This window comes from Brachycentrus maculatus, unplaced genomic scaffold, assembly GCF_059751285.1.
Source record: "Brachycentrus maculatus isolate JH-2025_06_01 unplaced genomic scaffold, ASM5975128v1 h1tg000026l, whole genome shotgun sequence".
NCBI classification, from domain to species: domain Eukaryota; kingdom Metazoa; phylum Arthropoda; class Insecta; order Trichoptera; family Brachycentridae; genus Brachycentrus; species Brachycentrus maculatus.
This window is the reverse complement of record NW_028280780.1, coordinates 1,297,003-1,315,999: the sequence shown is the minus strand read 5'-3', so window position 1 is coordinate 1,315,999 and position 18,997 is coordinate 1,297,003. Positions and strand designations below refer to the sequence as shown.

Sequence of the window (18,997 nt, the reverse complement as noted above, 5' to 3'; positions counted from 1 at the left end):
ATATAAAACACCTTACCTACTTGGTAGAGGTTCAATAAACCTTTAATAATTACAATTCATTGAAAATTGTGTGTATTTAACGCTCCTAATAATGCTAAACACACATGCCTAATCTTGTTTACATAACTGATGATGCATTGCATACACCGCAGAACGTTCTTGAAGGATGCGTCAATAAATACAAGTATAATAAGAGTCTTACTCAGTGATGTGATGCCAAAATTTCATCAACCGGTTCGCATCTTGATGAACACTAGAGATATTATTGGTATTTGGCATAATATTTGGTTTACCAATGCAATGGTTTGCGGAAATAATGTTGAACGTATTCTACACCGTTTCCGCTCATATCACTGACGTACCTATAGACTCCTACATTATAGATATATAGAGTAGTATATGCAATTAAATAACACTAAACGATCGCAAGTTTTTACTTTATCAAGATCAAATCTAATTATTGTGATGGAGTGGAATATATATAATGCGATCCAAATGATGATGTACAGGAGATCCAGGTAATGGGTAGGTACTAGGTACGCTGCTATATGTTAAAGGAAATGGAGAAGGAAAAGCAGACAAAAATATTTAATTGATAAGGTTATAGGTCTTTTAAAAACATATTACATACATACGTCACATACATATATATAATATTCCCGATGAGTAATTTCCATTACTCATTTTGGAACATGGAAATAAGATCAACAAGACTGAAACACAAATAAGAAGTATCAAATAAGAAAACACAGGGCAAAATGTAAAATATAAAGCAGTAAAAGGACTGAAAATAGGCATACAAATAATAAGTGTAAATAAGGTAAATGAGAAAATATACCTTACAAATCGCTCACTCCTTTTAAGAACGTCATAAATAAAAAATCGTCAATTTTCAGCTGAGCATGTTTTCGGAATGCCCAGAAAATGTACTATATCCCAGCAAAAGAGGCATATTTTTAACCAAATATTTACCCGCTATAGGGCAGAAAGTGTTGTTTTTGCATTTTGAAGAAAACATATTATTATTTTTTTTTTAAATATACTAGTTATTTTTCAAATGGAGAAAAAACCTTCAGATTTAACCTAAAAAGATCTGTTGCACAGTAAAAAGTTCAATAAGTGGCTTGATATTTATTTTTAATAAATTGTATTATATTTTTAAACTTTAAAAACGTTCTCCTGAAAAATCAAGTTTTTTGATTTATGACGTTCTTGAAAGGAGTGAACGAAATGAGAAAATATACCTAACACAAATATCTTTCCAAAAAGTATTTTTTCAGTTCATTCATTTCGGATCTATTTTTTATATATCAGGGATCTGGTTAATTTTGTATTCAAATTGTGTCCACATCTTTTCAAAAAGTATTTTTTAAAGTTCTACGTAACCTAAGGGCATGTACGACTTATATGTAAGGATGTAAAGAAAGCTAGGGGTTTATTTATGAATTATTTATATGTGTCCCAATCAAGACGATGCATCTTTTGTTTGGTGTCTGAGCATTCCAGAGCTTATGAGCAGGTATTTGGCTGGTATAAGTGATCACCTTATACTTTTGTGTAATGTTCGCCATTCTGCTTATTAAAGAACATCCTTTTTGCAATAATTTTGAATTGGAGTCGTAAAGATTTAAAAAATCACGATTGGTACTCATTTGAAAAATATATTAAGCAATGAATATATTGATTTTCAAAGTCTTTCATCCATATTCCATTAATTTAAAATTGGTATAAGGAGTCTGATAGATTAAAAAAAATCACAATTGGTACTCATTTTTAAAATATTTTGAGCAACGAATAAATTGATTTGCAAAGTCTGAGTGCGCATGATAAGTCGCAGAATCCATTAAAATATTATTTGCTTTTTTTATATACTTGTACAACGCTAAAGTGGCATATTATGTTGTCAAGGAAGAACAAACGTACTTAAAAATTAAACGACCAGTTTTTTTGGCGATTATATTTAGCGACAGATTGGCTGTATATAAACCCTGGAGAATCTTTGAAAACCATTAGTAATTTTATTGTCCTCTTGCTGATAGTATAACATACATATTAAAATTAAAATGAAATTCTTTATTTTGGTTTGTATGGTTGCTGCTTCCATCGCGGTAAGTAATAATTATTCATCAGAATGTAGTTAGTATTTTATCCACCTGTACCCGATATTTCAATTTTTGCATTTTTTGGTACCTACCTGTTTATTGATGTAACAAACTAGTTTTCTATTGTATTTAGTTTTTTCGCTGTCAGATATAGAAAAAAAGAGGTGGTATTCATTAAAAAAATAGAAAAAACGGTGAAAATATTCCATTTCCTTAGTATAAACGTATCTAATACCTATTTTCTTTTACCATAATCAAGTACAAAAGGCATTGGCCAATCAGGTCAAAGATAATGATTTTATTAGCTACCAATGTTAACACATTTAAAAGGCGTTTAATTATAAAATCTAAATGCGTAAATATATTTTATTTTCATTTTTAATTCATTACGTATAAACTATGTGGCATGGTAATATTTACTATATAACATTCTATAGTTGAACTGACGAGGGAATGATTATTTCGAAACTAGTAATCATGAAGTAGAGTTTTGGTGTAGTCTTACACGAAGTTATCGATGAATGATAAAGATAGGCACCGTGGCGGAGTTGGGTAAATGCTCGACTGCAAAATTGGCGTCGCTGGCTCGATTCCGTCCAATTGCAAAAAAAAATTTTTTTTTTTTATTATTTTCAATTTGTTTAGACCAATTGGAAATAAATATTTTTAGAATTTATTTTGTAATTGGAGGCATACTTAGGTATATGTAATGTATTTTTCACATTTATATTCCCTATCCTTACTATCCTATTTACAGAAAAACCTTTTTAAGTAGAGGCTTTGCGAGTAATTCCTTTAAAAAAGGATTGTGTTATGTACATATATGTAAATACATATATGTGTGTGTGTACACACATACACACACACACATGCGTTTACTAAAACTTTATTTAAGATTAAAATTAATAAATCTATCATTGACTGACTACTAGTATTTTTTCTCAATTAATCCGCTAGAGGGATGAATTACATAAAACATTGCTCTCAAAAAGAGATACATAGATGCCCGTTATGTGTTTGTAAAAAGAGGAAAGCACGATGATTAGTATCTAAAAAAAATTTAAATTCGAGGACAGGTGTGGAAGCAAACATTTCAGCAATTTTTCAAAATGTCCGCCATTAATATTATTTATTACTTTTGTATTTATGTATTGTGTTACTCGTTAATATTTTATTTTATTTTTGTGTTGGAAAACCAACAGTATATTAAACAAAAATATCATCACCTAATAAAATAAAAAAAAATAACATTCCAATTAGAGGTTTTCACTTAAGTAATCTAAAAATAAAAATAAACTGTCATGTACATAAAAGTATAACTATATAAGTATATATTAAACTCACATTACATGTTTTCACCAAACAATAGAAATTTTCTTTATCAACTAGTCAAATAGACATGAACAATATTTCTCTTAAACGCATTAAAAGAAACATTATTGATGTCTATTTCATTAAGCACATTGCACATATCGCAGACTCGATTTAAAAATTAATTTCGGTAGGACTTGGTGTGCATTTTAAATGAATTTATAAATCTGTTTCGTTAATTTCCAATTTTTTTTCTTCTTATTTTAAGGCTTCTGGATCAGAAGAGAGAAAGGAAATACTGAAGAAGCACCATACGGAATGTTTGGCTGAAGTTAAAGTAGACGAAGCGTTGATAGATAAAATCCGCAAGGAAAGGGACTTCTCCAACAGTGACGAGAGCGTTCAGAAGTTCATCCACTGCATGATGATGAAGAGCAACCTCCTGAGTCCTGAAGGAAAATTCCAAAAGGACGTGTACCTCTCTAAACTCACCCCTGAAGATGACAAGGTCAAAATCGAAGAAGCCATCGATGCCTGCATTGGAGTAAAAGCCTCTGACGTTTACGAGTACGCCTTTCTCATGTGTAAATGCTATCACGAAAAGCGACCGAATGCCGATTTGTATTAAAAAGATGAATAAAATGCAATATTTTTCATAAACATCTCATTTTAACTGATGTAGAAATCTTGGAAACTAAATTTGATCACTTGAAATATATTTTTCACAAAATTTTGAAATATATTTTTCGCTCATTATCATCTTATTTTTTCTTCTTTATATTTTATGTCAGGTCACCCAATCACTTGAGAGTATGTGACCCAGTCTTAGGCAGCTCTAAACAGCGCCTCTACTGTTCTCAACCCTTAATCCAATCAATCTAAAGGTACCATTTTTCAATTATAAAATAACATCTTTAAATAATTCATATAAATCACGCCAGGTTGTATTTAAGAATCGTTTTTTTGGTCTTACTTAGACTGTCCTAGTAAAAAAAATATTTAAATTTTTATTTCTGGAATAAGTGTTGTCATATACAAAATTTTATTGTTACTGGTTACGATTGTTTTATGAAAATATAATGAATAAATAAACAAATTTCAATTTTTTTTCACACACATATTATTTTAAACCTTATCGACACCGAATGGTATAAAGGACATTACAATAGATTAGTGGAGTGTTAAGTTGATCAATAATCAAATGAAAGATAGGTGATCAGTTCGATACTGACTTATTCTTGTTTTGACCACATTTATGTTTTATAATGATTAAAGAAAACACTTGTTTTTTACCACTTGAGTTTTATTATAGACTACATGTTTCAGAAGTTAAACTTCCATCATTCAGGTCTGTATAATAACTTATTTATATTTATGTTTATTTATGTTTTATTAAGCTCGTTTAATAGTTCCTTATTTTTTAAAATTTAAATGGTTTAAATATAAAAATAAAACACTTATGTGAGAAATACCAATTTGTTTAGTTTATTAATGTAAATACGGCTACTTTCTAGAACTCTATCGTTCTGAGAACATCAGTATTTCTCGAAACTAATAGTGTTTACATAAATATTAATTTAATGTGGTCCTATACAAATATTTAATTTTTATAATTAAGTCGTCATCTTATTAAATAAAATTAATGCCAAATCAATAAACAATATTCTTGAAGCTACATTGGGCATTGGCAGTTGTAATACATCTTCATTAAAAATATGTAATTAAAATGTCGTTTTGATTCGAAAAAAATATTGAAAATATTCAAAAGACGGTATTTGTATTTTTCTTCTTCTTCAAACCATTATCCGAACCCGATGGTGCATAGGGCACTGCATCATATAAACGCGGTGTTATCTTGATCCTTAACACATCAAGGAAAAGTGATTAGCCCTCACCTTCAGGTACCAGTCAAGGGTAATATTGAATAAATATTGTAATGAAAAAAATATATTTATGTTAGCAAAAATTCTTAAGAACGATACTGAGTGATAACGCTTAACACATTAAAATACCTTGTATGTTTGTCTAACAAACTTTGATGGCCAGTAAAGAATTCGACAAATTATCCGTGCAATTTACATATTTTATTGTATACTTATATGTATTATACAATGATATTATCTATAGAATTACAACAAGGTATTAGAAATTCCGGAGATTATTATGGTAAATACCTTTCGTTCGATAGTATAAAAGGGCATGGAAACCTTTGTTTCACATTTAGTAACTAGAATAAAGAATTTCATAAAATAATACTAAAACGACGTAAATGAAGTCATTTACGTGTTTAAAGTCACTTTTGGCTCTCTCCATCATCGGATTGTTCACAATAGTGGTATGTAAAATGATAAAAATAATATTAGATGGCACATATTTTTAATATAACTATTAGAGTGTTGAGAATCGATATATTGACTTTTGTATACTTTGCCAAAAGCGCTGCCATCGGTATAAAAACTATGACGCCAGTGTGTTTTGGCGGTTACTCATGAATTACATGAAATTACATATAGTAACTTAACATATAGTAATTATATGGTAAACATAAAGAGTAAATCACTCACGAGTAGGCATGGGCTATGAAACTTAAAAATTTGAAGCCTGAGTAGGGTCATGATAAGCGGTGTTGCATAAGCCGTAGCTAGATTTCAGAGTCACTTGGACGTTAGGTAATTCAAAAAATATATATATTGGTGTTTAAGCTATTTCTGTATACACTAAACCCCCCTATAACGTTGAGATAAGTATCGGTTATCGGAGGGAACGATATAGGGGAAAATGTTTTACAGATTGTATTTTAATTTAATAATGACTCATCTCAGTCATATTCAAAATGTAAAAAAATTCAATTGAAAACATTAACCCCCTATAACGTTCCTTCCGAAAACGTGGTACCTTTCTCAACATTATAGGAGGGTTAACTGTATATGTATATGAGGTATCATAAATAATGAAGATGGAATTTCGATTTTAAAAAAAATATTGAGAAAAGATTGCATTTCGATTTAAAATAATTAAAATTTCAAGAATTGAAGTTTGATTATTTATAGGACTTACGACTTGTCATAGGCTGGTTAAGTATACAATTTGAGTTATGGTTAAAAATAAAATATCTGGTCAAAGTATAAGCTGCATAAAATGTGAAAATCAGGTTTTCAGGCGTTTAGTAGTATGTGTAATAATCCGGGTTCGAATCATGCATAGAAATAAAGGATCTCAGCTAAATAAAAGCTTTCTAAATTTAGTAATAGATGGTTGTTGTGAACTCAATCATGGAACGTCATAATATTGATCATAAATGTATGACTTCGAAAATTTGAGTAGTGTGGTTGTCAATCATGGGTGGAATAGTGAATGTTACACGTGTATAAAGTGATCACTTAAATCAGCCTTTGACGGGTCGTAAGCCCCGTAAATTCTCAGACTTCTATATTCTTTGTCATCTTAGTTGAGATTTCAAAATGTAAAATTAACTCCTAATAACAAGGATTTGAACACAAAATTGCTAAGTAATAGATCCAAAATTAAACGCGGTTAGAGGATTGAATTTTACTTTTATTTACATACTTATACTTATTTGATAATATGTGACGCGTTTCGTCTTATTAAGACATTTTCAAACACTGACTTAAAATATTTACAAAATGTCCTTTTATACTAACAATAATTGCTATCATTAAATATTATTAGGTCTTGGGGTATATGTAGCAGCCAAAATGTTGTGCGCATATCGCTCATTCCTTTCAACAACGTCATATATCAAAAAACTTGATTTTTCAGGAAATCGTTTTTAAAGTTTAAAAATATAATAAAATGTTTTAAAAATAAATATCAAGCCACTTATTTTACTTTTCACTATGCAACATATCTTTTTAGGTAAAACCTGAATGTTTTTTCTCCATTTGAAAAATATTTAGTATATTTAACAACATAATTAAACAAAACCTTTTCTTCAAAATGCAAAAACAACACTTTCTGCCCTGTAGCAGGTAAATATTAAGTTTAAAATATGCCGCATTTGCTGGGATATAGTACACTTTCTGGGCATTCCGAAAACATACACAACTGAAAATTGACAATTCTTGATATATAACGTTGTTGAAAGGAATGAGCGATATAAAGTATAAAAATATACAATTATGCGTTTTAAACTCTTTCAGTTCGGTCTCTCAGAGGAACAAAGAGAAAACATGAAGAAAAACAATGATGAATGTATTGAAGAGACTGGGGTTGACCAGGAGTTGGTCAATCAACTGGAACAAGACGACTTCTCCAATGAACACGAGGATCTTCAGAAATACGTCTTCTGCATGATGCGGAAGATCGACATCATCACCACAGAAGGGCAGTTCAATAAAGACGTCGCCATGTCATACCTCGAAGGCAACGAAAATAAAGAAGCCATAGAAGATGCTTTAGATGGTTGTATGGACCAAAAGGGAGCTTCTCCTCACGAATCTGCATGGGTGATAATGAAATGTGTGACTGAAAAATATCCCGACTATTCTTTCCTATTCTAAAATCGGCTATTACTAGATATTAATACCATGGACCGCCTTTGAAAAAGATACTTGTTATAATTTCCCATATAATTTGTCTTCTATGTATGTACGTGTATGTATGAATATTTTAATTTGTTTCTGTTATTTATTTAATATTGTGATCTTGTAGTTTTAAGTATAAAACGTCAAATAATATTACAATATATCATTAAAAATTATGAATTCATAAAAAAAGTGTGTTATTTTATTTATTATTTACCAGCTGTACCCAGTCATGCGTTGCTGTGGTTCAGTCTGGTTGAATCGAAATGAAAAATATGTATATTAAACATACATTTCTCACTTATCTAAGAATCATGTACCTTTTCCTCAAAGTATTTTACGCATATTTTTATTTATTTTGAAAACTGTTTTTGAGAGTTGAGAAATACATTGTAGAAGTCTGTTTGTGTGGGTGTAAAGAAATAACACGATATTTCGATTTTATTGTGCAACTTTATTGAAAAGAACTAGCGATAAAACATAACAATAAAACCAGCACAGAACAGTGCAAACGCAAGCGCAAATGCAAACAAAAAATATTATAAGAAATTTTGATATGCTTATTATGCTGGTTTGTAATAATTGTCATAATACTGCATATAAACAATTATATCGCATAAACAAATTCGACGTTATTATTATTTACATTATCAGACCTGATAATAATTTTAACATTTGAACAAAACATTACCATTCTTAGATCAATAACAGCGAGAAGTCCCATATCTTGTTTTGTCAATATTCAATTTATTAATAAATATTATTTCAGTTTTACAATTGAATTTTGTTTGTTGATTTTTATTATGCATCGTTGTCATCAGAGGACAAATTTACATTTGAGGCCAGGTGTACATTGAGTCAGTAACTGACTTCAAACACAAGGCAAGTCAGTGCTGACTCGATACTACTCGATCTGGTGGGATATTCGTTGAATCATCCATTATGAACTGCTAAAACCTGGAAATACGGTAAATGTAGAGGTCTACTGTCAACTCTCAAGGCTTCATGAGAAATTCATCCCAAAACGATAATAAAGTGGTCAATAGAAAGGACGTGATTCTGTTGCACGACAAAGCTCGGCATCATAATGCCAAAATGACTTGACGTCTGCCTGTTGCGTCAGTGCTGACTTCAATATTCCCGGTGTTTATTTTAAAGTCAGTCTACTCCCCTGCCACCCTCACCAGCGGTACTAACATCGTCGAAACACCAAAATTAGTAGTTAGTCAGTCGCTGACTCAGCGTTATGTCCATCAGAGTGTTCATCATTTATCCATTTCCTTACCCAAACTCCTTTCTTTTTAGAAAGAGATATTTATCATTTCTTCTTATACAGAGTCATCGAAAAATAATGCCAACATTTGAAATCAATAAAAAAGTTACAGGTATTTCAATAGTTTTGATCGTTGCAATTCGTCGATTTCTACATTCATTTATGTGTAATACCTGCAGGAGCGAATTTCTGCCGCTATATTGACAGTTACTCCTGAAATGATTGCACGTACCTTGCAAGAAATTGTCCACAGCCTAGGCATCTGCAGAGTGACGAACGGTGCACACATCGAAACATACTAAAAGTACAATTTTTTTCAGCTCATTTCAAGAACAAAATCATTGAATTACCTGCAATAGTTTTTTTGACAGATTTTTAAATGTTGGCATTTTTTTCGATAACCCTATACATATGTGAACTCTTCTAATGGCTGATGGGAAACATTTCTCAGTCGACTCGTATTAATCTCTACCATTTTGGAGAATTACTTTTCCTCGCTGACTTTAATAGTGTGTAGGCACCGTGAAATATGAACCTCGACTGATAACTACGTGTAAACAGTGTATATCAGTTTTAGATGCAAGTACTAACGTCAGCAACTAATTCAATGTAAATACGCCCTGAAGTTACCGGTACTTTTTAGTTCCAGGCAACATATATAAACGATCCAAAAACAAGGCTAAAACGTATTTGTATCATGAAATGATATTTTGATTATTCCAAGGATGCGATTTCATATGAAAGATAAAACTTTAACTGTATAATGTAGGTTCATTCAACTTAACTTTTCAATAATTTCTTCTTAATTGTGATCGACAATCAGTTTTCCAATGCCCTAGTCGTTACATAGAAATAAAAGTCTAAAAGAATAGTTATAATTATCTGCACTACTTAGCTAAAGCGTCATATTTTCACTTTAATATCAGCACAAGAGCTCAGACTTACACAGACTTACTTTAATTAGGAAATCAGATTTAATGTATCGTAAATGATACAAATCAAATGGACAACGAAGCCTGACAAAAATGAAATGTATCAAAATAAATAGGGTTTGTAAAGGGAAAAATAATAAAACCAATGTTTTTTAAAAGGGTGTATAATGTGAACTCTATGCTGCAATACAAACGAGTATAATACCTACTCGGCCCTGATTAACATCAAGTAAAATTTTAATTGTCTTTTGCAAACATTTTGTGACAAATTTTATAAAACTTAATAAAATAAAACCAAAACATTGTTCTTAACCACTTTTATTTTTTGTATTTTTCACCAGCCGGTTTATACATATCCATCCCTGAAGATGACAAGGTGCTTGTCGAAACCGGTTGGAGAAAAGTACCAAAAATAAAAGAGGTTAAAAATAAGATTTATGTTTTATTTTATAGATCAAGCAATGCTGATAGATTAAATATTTTATTGATAACGTTAAAAATATGAGAATCGTATATATTTTTTAATCATTTAGAATACCGCATGATCCGGTTTCTCCTTGTGGTAACACTGAATGTACTTCCACGCGATTTCGTCTGTTACAACATCTCCGTCCGTGATGCATTTCCCAATGGCCGTAGAAACCCTGTCTCTGTCGGCTTCCGGCACCTTGGACACTGCGATCTCCTTGTGGAACTTCCCCTCCCCATCGACCAGCTGGGTCCTCTTGAGCATGCACAGAGCAAACTGCTTGATCTTGGGATCATCGGTGGAGAAGTCTCCTCCTCTGATCTTCTGGATCAGCGCCTTGTCGACCGAGGTCTCCTGGCTGCACACTTTTCCGTCGTTTCTGAGTTTCTCCAACTGTTGTTCGGTCAGACCCTGGAGGAATAAAACGAGTATTTAAACTGGCTGTAAGTATTTTATATTTCGTATATTAAAAGCATAGATAAATTTGTAGCATGGTAATATAATATAACACTCTCCTTATCTATTATATATCCTTATACTTGTGTAATACCGCTTAAAAACACTACTTCGTGACTAGCGGTTTCGGAATAATTATTCAATCAACAGGTCTAGATTTGACCGGAAGTAACAAAGTAGTGTTTTTTAAAGTGGTATTACACAAAGTGAATGATGGATAAAAATGAGAGTGTTAGCTGTAAGTATTTTAAACTAGCTATGACATTTAAATATAAAAATAAAATAGCGGTACAAGATACAATTTTGAGTTTATTCATATAAATACAAAATACTGTGTTCGAGAACCACAGATGCTCCCATCATCTCATCATGATAGTATCTTTAATTTTCGAAACTAGTCGTGTTTACATAAATATACTCAAAAAGTGGTCTGATAATTTATTTGTTTTTATTTTATTTTTATATTTAAATCATCACCTTATTTCACAAAGTTAATACTAAATCTATGAATCATATTGTCGTGACTTAGTGCGGTAAAGTGGGAAAGAAAGAAAATAGAAATCCAAGATTCCTAATGCGCATAATTTTTAAACATTGTGCTTATTTTTACTTGCAAAGCAACGGAAATATTCACCAACAGCAATGCAGTCGAAAACATTGAATAATGCTAAGTGACAGCAATTGTCGAGTCTGCTGTCTGCATAGTATTGTATGCTTAACATTCAACAGATGGCGCTGCCATTGGGGTTAACAAAGTTGTCTAAAATATATGTCCCATGTATAATATTTATGTCACTGTAGTAATAATAATAGTAGATTCTCAACGTGAGTGACTGGAGTTGCTTGAGGGAGGTGATTAAAAATTTGAGGTAATTTTTTACCTAGTAAATACCACTATTTCTTAAAATCTATTGTGACACGTGTTTCAATGCATTCCGCATCATTTTCAAACACCGTATGTGAAGCTAATTCTAAATTTTAGAGTTGGGTCCTTGGGATGTTGAAGGTTGAAGAGGGGGTAGTAGTTGTTTCTTATTTTTATTTATTAATTTAATTTTAATTTTTAATTTTAATTTTAATTTCTTTTCAGTAGACAATTGAAGGTGATTAAAAATTTAAAATGTTTGAGGGGTGATTTGAATTGCTTTTGGTGGCGATTTTTATACAGCAGAGGCTGAAAACCGGTTACCAGGAAATTAAAAGGTTTTAGTAAAAAGATTTCTCAGAAATTTTGAAAGAAAAGGCGAAAAAGGAAGAATTCGATTCCTAGTATAAAGAAGTGAGCAAAGGAAAAATAAATCCCTTACAACAAAATTTAACAGAATATAAAAGATGTTAACATTTTTTTAAACTTACCTGAGCCACAGCAAGAAGGGCGAAAGCCACAATGAAAACCTTCATCTTGAATCGTATTTTATCAAACACCTCTCGAATTGGTGATGTAAGAAATAGAACTGTCAATGATATAAATATTGTCGTTATTATATAGGTAATAAAAACCACCACAAGACTGCCCTGTTCCGAAGGAGGGGGTATCTTGAGTCGATAATAAATAATAACTTTACTACTATCACGAATCAATATACATATCTAAATAATATGTATAATATATGGATGGATATGCATTCGAGGTCGTTAGAAGCAAACTTACAATTATCCACAAAAATCAAATGCATTTATAATTTAATTTTTACTTGGTAAGTATGTACAACTGTTTCTTAAAATGTGTTGTGACACGTGTTTTGATGGATTCCGCATCATTTTCAAACACCGTAAATACGTTGTTTGAAAATGATACGGAATGCATGGTACAATTTAGTAAGTTTTAACTACCACAGACCTTTTTTTATGAAATTATTATACAAAAACTCACTGAAAATATTGTATATATATATATATATATATATATATATATATATATATATATATATATATATATATATATATATATATATATATATATATATATATATATATATATATATATATATATATATACATATATAAATATATATATATATATATATATATATATATATATATATATATATATATATATATATATATATATATATATATATATATATATATATATATATATATATATATATATATATATATATATATCACGCCGATTCTCTGGTAGAAGAGAATAGAACGCTTCTTCTTCGCCTCTCCCGAATTCATGCATCTCCTCATTCATACTCGCCGATTATTCCGACTCCTGACCTGACCGCTTTCAAATATCTAATCGTGCCAAGTTTTTCTCGGTCTTCCTCTGCTTCTATTTCCATCTACATTCGCCTCAATTTATTTACTTTAAATTTGTTTTACTCAGCTGGAATTGACATATCAATTACAGGTCGTACATCTCGTGAATGTCTAGAATTCCATCTTCCCTTTGTACAGAAAGATGCTTCGTCTTTGTTAAGATACATAACAAATGTTAAAATTAATCATCTAAAACCACGCGTGTTCTTTTAAAATGATTTATAGTTTTTCGTGAATATCATAGAAACTCGCTTAGAGGAGAATTCTAATTTTGCATTTAATACACTTACCTATTATTATATTCATTGTGTACTGATTTAATTTCCATGAAGTCAATGTTGTTATTTGTGTTTAATCAGATATGGGTATAATATCATAAATGAGATATTTAACAATTAATAGAAAAAATACCAAGTTTCTTACAAATAAGAATAACAAAAGGACCTACAACGAAGTATTTTTATTAATGGGAACACTGATTACTTACAATTTTACTTTTTATTTTTGCTATTGTTGAATATTGTTTTTTGATTTTTATCACCGAGACAAACATTGTATGGAATATTTTCAAAGAATTTACCCTTTATTCTTGCTTTAAATGCGAATAAATGCCTCACAATTTTTAATAAAAATCGGTAGTTTAGGCATTGAAACATAATAATTATTTTCATAATGAATAGTAAACCTACTGGAAATCCCTTTTTGCAAATCCAGACTCATTCAAAGACAATCGTTTTCATTGCCCCTATACTGCTTTATTAGCCACTAAATTTAAATTCTATTTTTTTTTCGATTTAAAATTTTGCCGAAATTATTAATTAAAAAAAAAAGAGATTCAAGAAGCTTCTTTTTTTAAACTTATAACTCTTGCAGTTTTTGTTTTCTGTTAAAATCAAATATGTAGTTGTAATTTGTATTAGCAACTTTAATCTATTTTTATTTTTAATATCTGTTGTATTATTTCCAGTACCTTTTATTATAACCTAAAATAAAATGTAGGTATACCCACACACAGGCTATGCCTTTGTAAGATTTTTTTTGTATTTAAATACTTGTATTTAAATTTTGTATTTAAATAATTTTTTTAATTTTTTTATTTTAATTTATTTATTTGTTTTATATAATTTATTTTAATTTATTTAATTTATTTTAATTTATTTAAGTTTTGCACTTTTAATTATATTTTATTGTAAAATGTATAAGAAGCAAATAAGTATTTCTTATTTTTAATTTAAGTTTTTTCTTGGTAAATACTTTTATTTCTTAAAATATATTGTGACATGTATTTTGATGCATTCTGCATCATTTTCAAACACCGAGCATTTTTTGAAACAGTGGTATTTACTAAGTAAAATTAAATTAAAAATGAATTAAAAATCGATATCTCGAGTTCGAGGAGGTTAATGCAATAAAGGAATATTGGTAGGTATCTTTTTGTAAATTTATCTGTATGTGTTGGTACTTAATGGTATTGACTCTTATTGATATGATATATTACTAATTATTTAAATATTATGTACCATTATCACATATGACAATTATAATAGAGAGGAAATTATGTAGGGAATGATTTAATAATTGAATAATTCATGCGCAATAAAAATAATCCAAATATATATTGATCTTTTATTGACTTTACTAAAAAAAATACATGTTTAATCATTTTTCGTAAGCCTTTTTCCTACTAACCTAAACTACCGTTTTTTATTGTGAAAAATCGCGACTATGACTACTTAAAAAAGGCTATAAAACTTAAGCTAAAGTTGGAGCCAAAGTGGAAACATAGACGTGGCTGGATTTCTGAGTCACTCAGACCAGTGTTCCATAAAGTGTGTGTCGTGGCACTCTGGTGTACCGTGGTGTACCGCGGAAAAAAAACCGTCTAGTTTTGTGAAGATAACATTCCTAGTAATAGCTGAAATCAAAGCGAGTGAGGCGCTTAGCAATAATTTGTCGGGTTGTGGTCGCGTGGTTAATGTCGTGGACTCTTAAATCACAGTTTTTCGGATCGAACCCACTCTACCACAATTCGATACCTATTTCTAATAATTAGCCGCTTAGGCTCACGAAATAGTCTGATATATTTGTGTAAATAATAAAAAAAAAACACAAGTATTTCTCTTTTAAAAAAAAATCTTTTTAAGTTGGAGCCTTAGTAGGAACATAGAGGTCGCTAGATTTATGAGTCATTTCGATGTTAAGGGGGAACTCGCAGACTTCAAATTCAGAACGCGAACGACCGCGCTAGAGGTCGTTCGTGCTTCCGTACGCGATTTAAAAAAATGTATATCGGAATTTGACTTTTTTTAACAATAAATTTTAAAAACATGAATATAATTTTTTTAACTCCTTACCTTTCAACGACTCTTCTTTTCAAAACCATATATTTATTTCGAAGAAAAACTTAATTTTTTCAATTGAAAAATTAAAACTCTTAGGTCCCATGTCGGATGTTATTCAACATTTTTTTCATCATTAGTTTTATTTATTTAAATTCCGAGCTTACATTTTTGTCACTCGTATCTATTACAACAGTATGTGGAGCAGAGAACAAAAGATTTTTTTCCAATCGGAATGTAACTGTCTACCTAGATTTTTTTTTTAATTTTGGGGGACCGGAAAGGGTTAACCGTATATTTGGCCTAATTCCATGCAGATGAGGCTAGGAGTGTTTAACAGGACAGTCAGGCTTTCTACCTTTCATTCTCTGCCTACTATATTGCACATGTATGGTAAAACATCCGGATAGATATTGTCATGATTGTATCCAATGCCTTCATGACAATTACATATCTCGTTGTTATTGAATAATTTAATTGGAAGGTGTAAAAATAAACTGAAGGTAGGAAACTTTTCTAAATAGCCTTAGACCCCAGAGAGATACATAAATGATTTAATCAATTCCAACACAGTTAAAATAAATGGAGATACCATATTATTTATATTAAAATGCAAGTTATGAAATATTCCGATCATGGTTCAATTTTTATAATGATAGTGGTATATTATTAATATATTAATACAATTAATTTATTACAAAATATATTAATAAATATATAAACTTATTTGTATGTTTATTTTAATTTCAAACCTTGAGGTGAAGTGTGCAAGACTCTTAGGTTCACATGGTATTAACATTATATAAAATACTTGTATGATAAAAGATATAAGAACATAACAGTTTCCCAGTATGTACAAAAATCACATTAAGATCATGCATATATCCAAAATATAAGGATCTCTTCTAAATAAAATTTTCTCAATCCAACATAGATGGCTCTAGCAAACTCACATGTACGGTGTCATGAGATTAATGATATATGTAGGAGTTCCTAAAAGTAGTGTGGTTGTCAAGGGTAGAATGGTAAGAATTATATGTATTTAAAGTGATTATATATATATATATATATATATATATATATATATATATATATATATATATATATATATATATATATATATATATATATATATATTTATATATATATATATATATATTTATATATATATATATATATATATATATATATATATATATATATATATACATATATATATAAATATATGATTATATATATTTAAAGTAATGCTCGAAATCTTATAAACCTAAAAAAGTAATTCTATTCCCTGTCCTTTCCTTTTCTTCATTTCCTATCACTGCCATCTCCTTTTCTCTTTATCCCATCCTTGTTTCATGTCTCTTCCTTTATATAGACCTCTCTTATGCATAGTTGTGAAGAACTATAATTGGAACTCATGATTTTATTTTTTGTATTCTGTATGTCGCTCACTCCTTTCAAGAACGTCATAAATCGAAAATCGACAATTTTCAGTTGTGCATGTTTTTGGAATGCCCAGAAAATGTACTATATCCCAGCAAAAGCGGCATATTTTTAACCTAATATTTACCCGCTACAGAGCAGAAAGTGTTGTTTTTGCATTTTGAAGAAAAGGTATTGTTTAATTATTTTTTTAAATATACTAAATATTTTTCTAATGGAGAAAAAACCTTCAGGTTTTACCTAAACAGATCTGTTGCACAGTAAAAAGTTCAATAAGTGGCTTGATATTTATTTTTAATACATTGCATTATATTTTTAAACTTTAAAAACGTTCTGCTGAAAAATCAAGTATTTTGATTTATGACGTTCTTGAAAGGAGTGAGCGATGTATCATTTATTGTAACTGTTATTCTTCCTTCCAATAAAAAATAAAATAAAGTTATCACTTAACCAGCCTATAAACAGGTCATAAGTCCAAAACTCCATTTTCTTTATCATCTATATTGAGATATTTAAATGTAAAAATAAAAATTAATTTATATGAAAATAAAGGTAGATACACAGATCATTCTAGTTATGCATTGTACGTACATTAAACTTCATTTACATAGTGCGATGTCATATGAGAACATAATAAATATTAAATATTTTGTCCGAATAACGTAATTTAAATTAACTAAAATAAAATTGTTCGTAAATACACTTTGGTATGATAATAAAAGAATTGGTCTTATCAAATGCCAAGTGACTTTTGACCTTGATTGTGATTGAAATTAATCACCAGTTCGAAGAAATGTGGCATATAAATAATTATTATAAAAGTGGTTGCCAGATCTATGAGAATGAATGAGAATGAATTATCAAAAATGTGTGAGGAAAGAATGTGAAAACAAAGATTGGAGGCGAATATAGTTGGAAATGAAAGCAGAGAAAGACCGAGGAATACTTAGCATTAATATATATATGTATATATATATATATATATATATATATATATATATATATATATATATATATATATATATATATATATATATATATATATATATATATATATATATATATATATATATATATATATATATATATATATATATATATATATATATATATATATATATGCCAAGTATTCCACCCGCCTACGTAGTGTAATGGTCAGTATGCTTGACTACCGTTCTGGCGGTCCTGAGTTCCCAGATCCCAGGGGGGGTTAAACAAATATAAGTGATGTTTTCAATCTTATATTTATTCAAAATCACCCTGGACTGGACAAAATCACCTTTCCTTCGTGTGTTCGATTGAGATAACACTGTGTTTACATGATGCAGTGCCCTATGCACCATTGGGGTGTGGATAAGGGTTTGAAGAACGAATATATATCATTTACGATTCATTATAAATCATAAAAACATAATGTGATATTAACCTCAAGGTAAATGCATTTTTATAAATTATTAATGTTGTTATATCAACAAGGTACTTAAAATGATATCTACAAACCATACTGTCTAAAAGTGTGTGTACACGATTCATATACCTATGCACATTTATAGATTTTTAAACAATTAATTTTATTTGTTTGAACTTGTCATTATGTAGTTGAACTTTTCCATATTATGATAACTGTCGTCTTGTTTAGTAAAAAAAAGTGATAAACCTGACATGAAATGTAGATACTTAAATAAGTGTAAATCGCATTTATAAAATTTAGATATATCATTATAAAAACACATATTTTCAAATGATATGCTTAAATATAGGTATGTTTGGTTTTATCACATAGTTTGGTGCTTTTAAAACAAACGAAAGAATAATTATGTCCTAATTTGTCCGCCTCCGTAGTGTAATGGTCAGCAC

The 18,997-nt window shown here is 29.6% G+C and overlaps 2 protein-coding genes across 2 annotated transcripts; one reads left to right on the top strand and one right to left on the bottom strand.

The window, feature by feature from the left end:
• The first annotated feature begins 2,008 nt into the window (after positions 1 to 2,008).
• LOC148313014 (uncharacterized) lies at positions 2,009 to 7,948 on the top strand. The gene is made up of 3 exons (XM_088270118.1): positions 2,009 to 2,108; positions 3,682 to 4,034; positions 7,561 to 7,948. The coding sequence occupies exons 1-3, from the start codon at positions 2,064 to 2,066 to the stop codon at positions 7,931 to 7,933; spliced, it is 771 nt and encodes a 256-aa protein (XP_088126244.1). The 5' UTR covers positions 2,009 to 2,063; the 3' UTR covers positions 7,934 to 7,948.
• Positions 7,949 to 10,419: 2,471 nt separating this feature from the next.
• Positions 10,420 to 12,546, bottom strand: LOC148313013 (B2 protein-like). Its single transcript, XM_088269840.1, has 2 exons — positions 12,444 to 12,546; positions 10,420 to 11,042 (listed from the first exon to the last, which is right to left on the bottom strand). The coding sequence occupies exons 1-2, from the start codon at positions 12,486 to 12,488 to the stop codon at positions 10,692 to 10,694; spliced, it is 396 nt and encodes a 131-aa protein (XP_088125966.1). The 5' UTR covers positions 12,489 to 12,546; the 3' UTR covers positions 10,420 to 10,691.
• Positions 12,547 to 18,997: the final 6,451 nt, after the last annotated feature.

What these genes read in the sequence shown, in the direction of transcription:
- LOC148313014 (XM_088270118.1), top strand. Translation starts at nt 2,064, where the DNA reads ATGAAATTCTTTATTTTGGTTTGTATGGTTGCTGCTTCCATCGCG. An exon ending in TGGTTGCTGCTTCCATCGCG is followed by an intron (nt 2,109 to 3,681) that starts GTAAGTAATAAT and finishes TCTTATTTTAAG; the next exon opens with GCTTCTGGATCAGAAGAGAG. An exon ending in AAGCGACCGAATGCCGATTT is followed by an intron (nt 4,035 to 7,560) that starts GTATTAAAAAGA and finishes AATTATGCGTTT; the next exon opens with TAAACTCTTTCAGTTCGGTC.
- LOC148313013 (XM_088269840.1), bottom strand. Translation starts at nt 12,488, where the DNA reads ATGAAGGTTTTCATTGTGGCTTTCGCCCTTCTTGCTGTGGCTCAG. An exon ending in CCCTTCTTGCTGTGGCTCAG is followed by an intron (nt 11,043 to 12,443) that starts GTAAGTTTAAAA and finishes TTATTCCTCCAG; the next exon opens with GGTCTGACCGAACAACAGTT.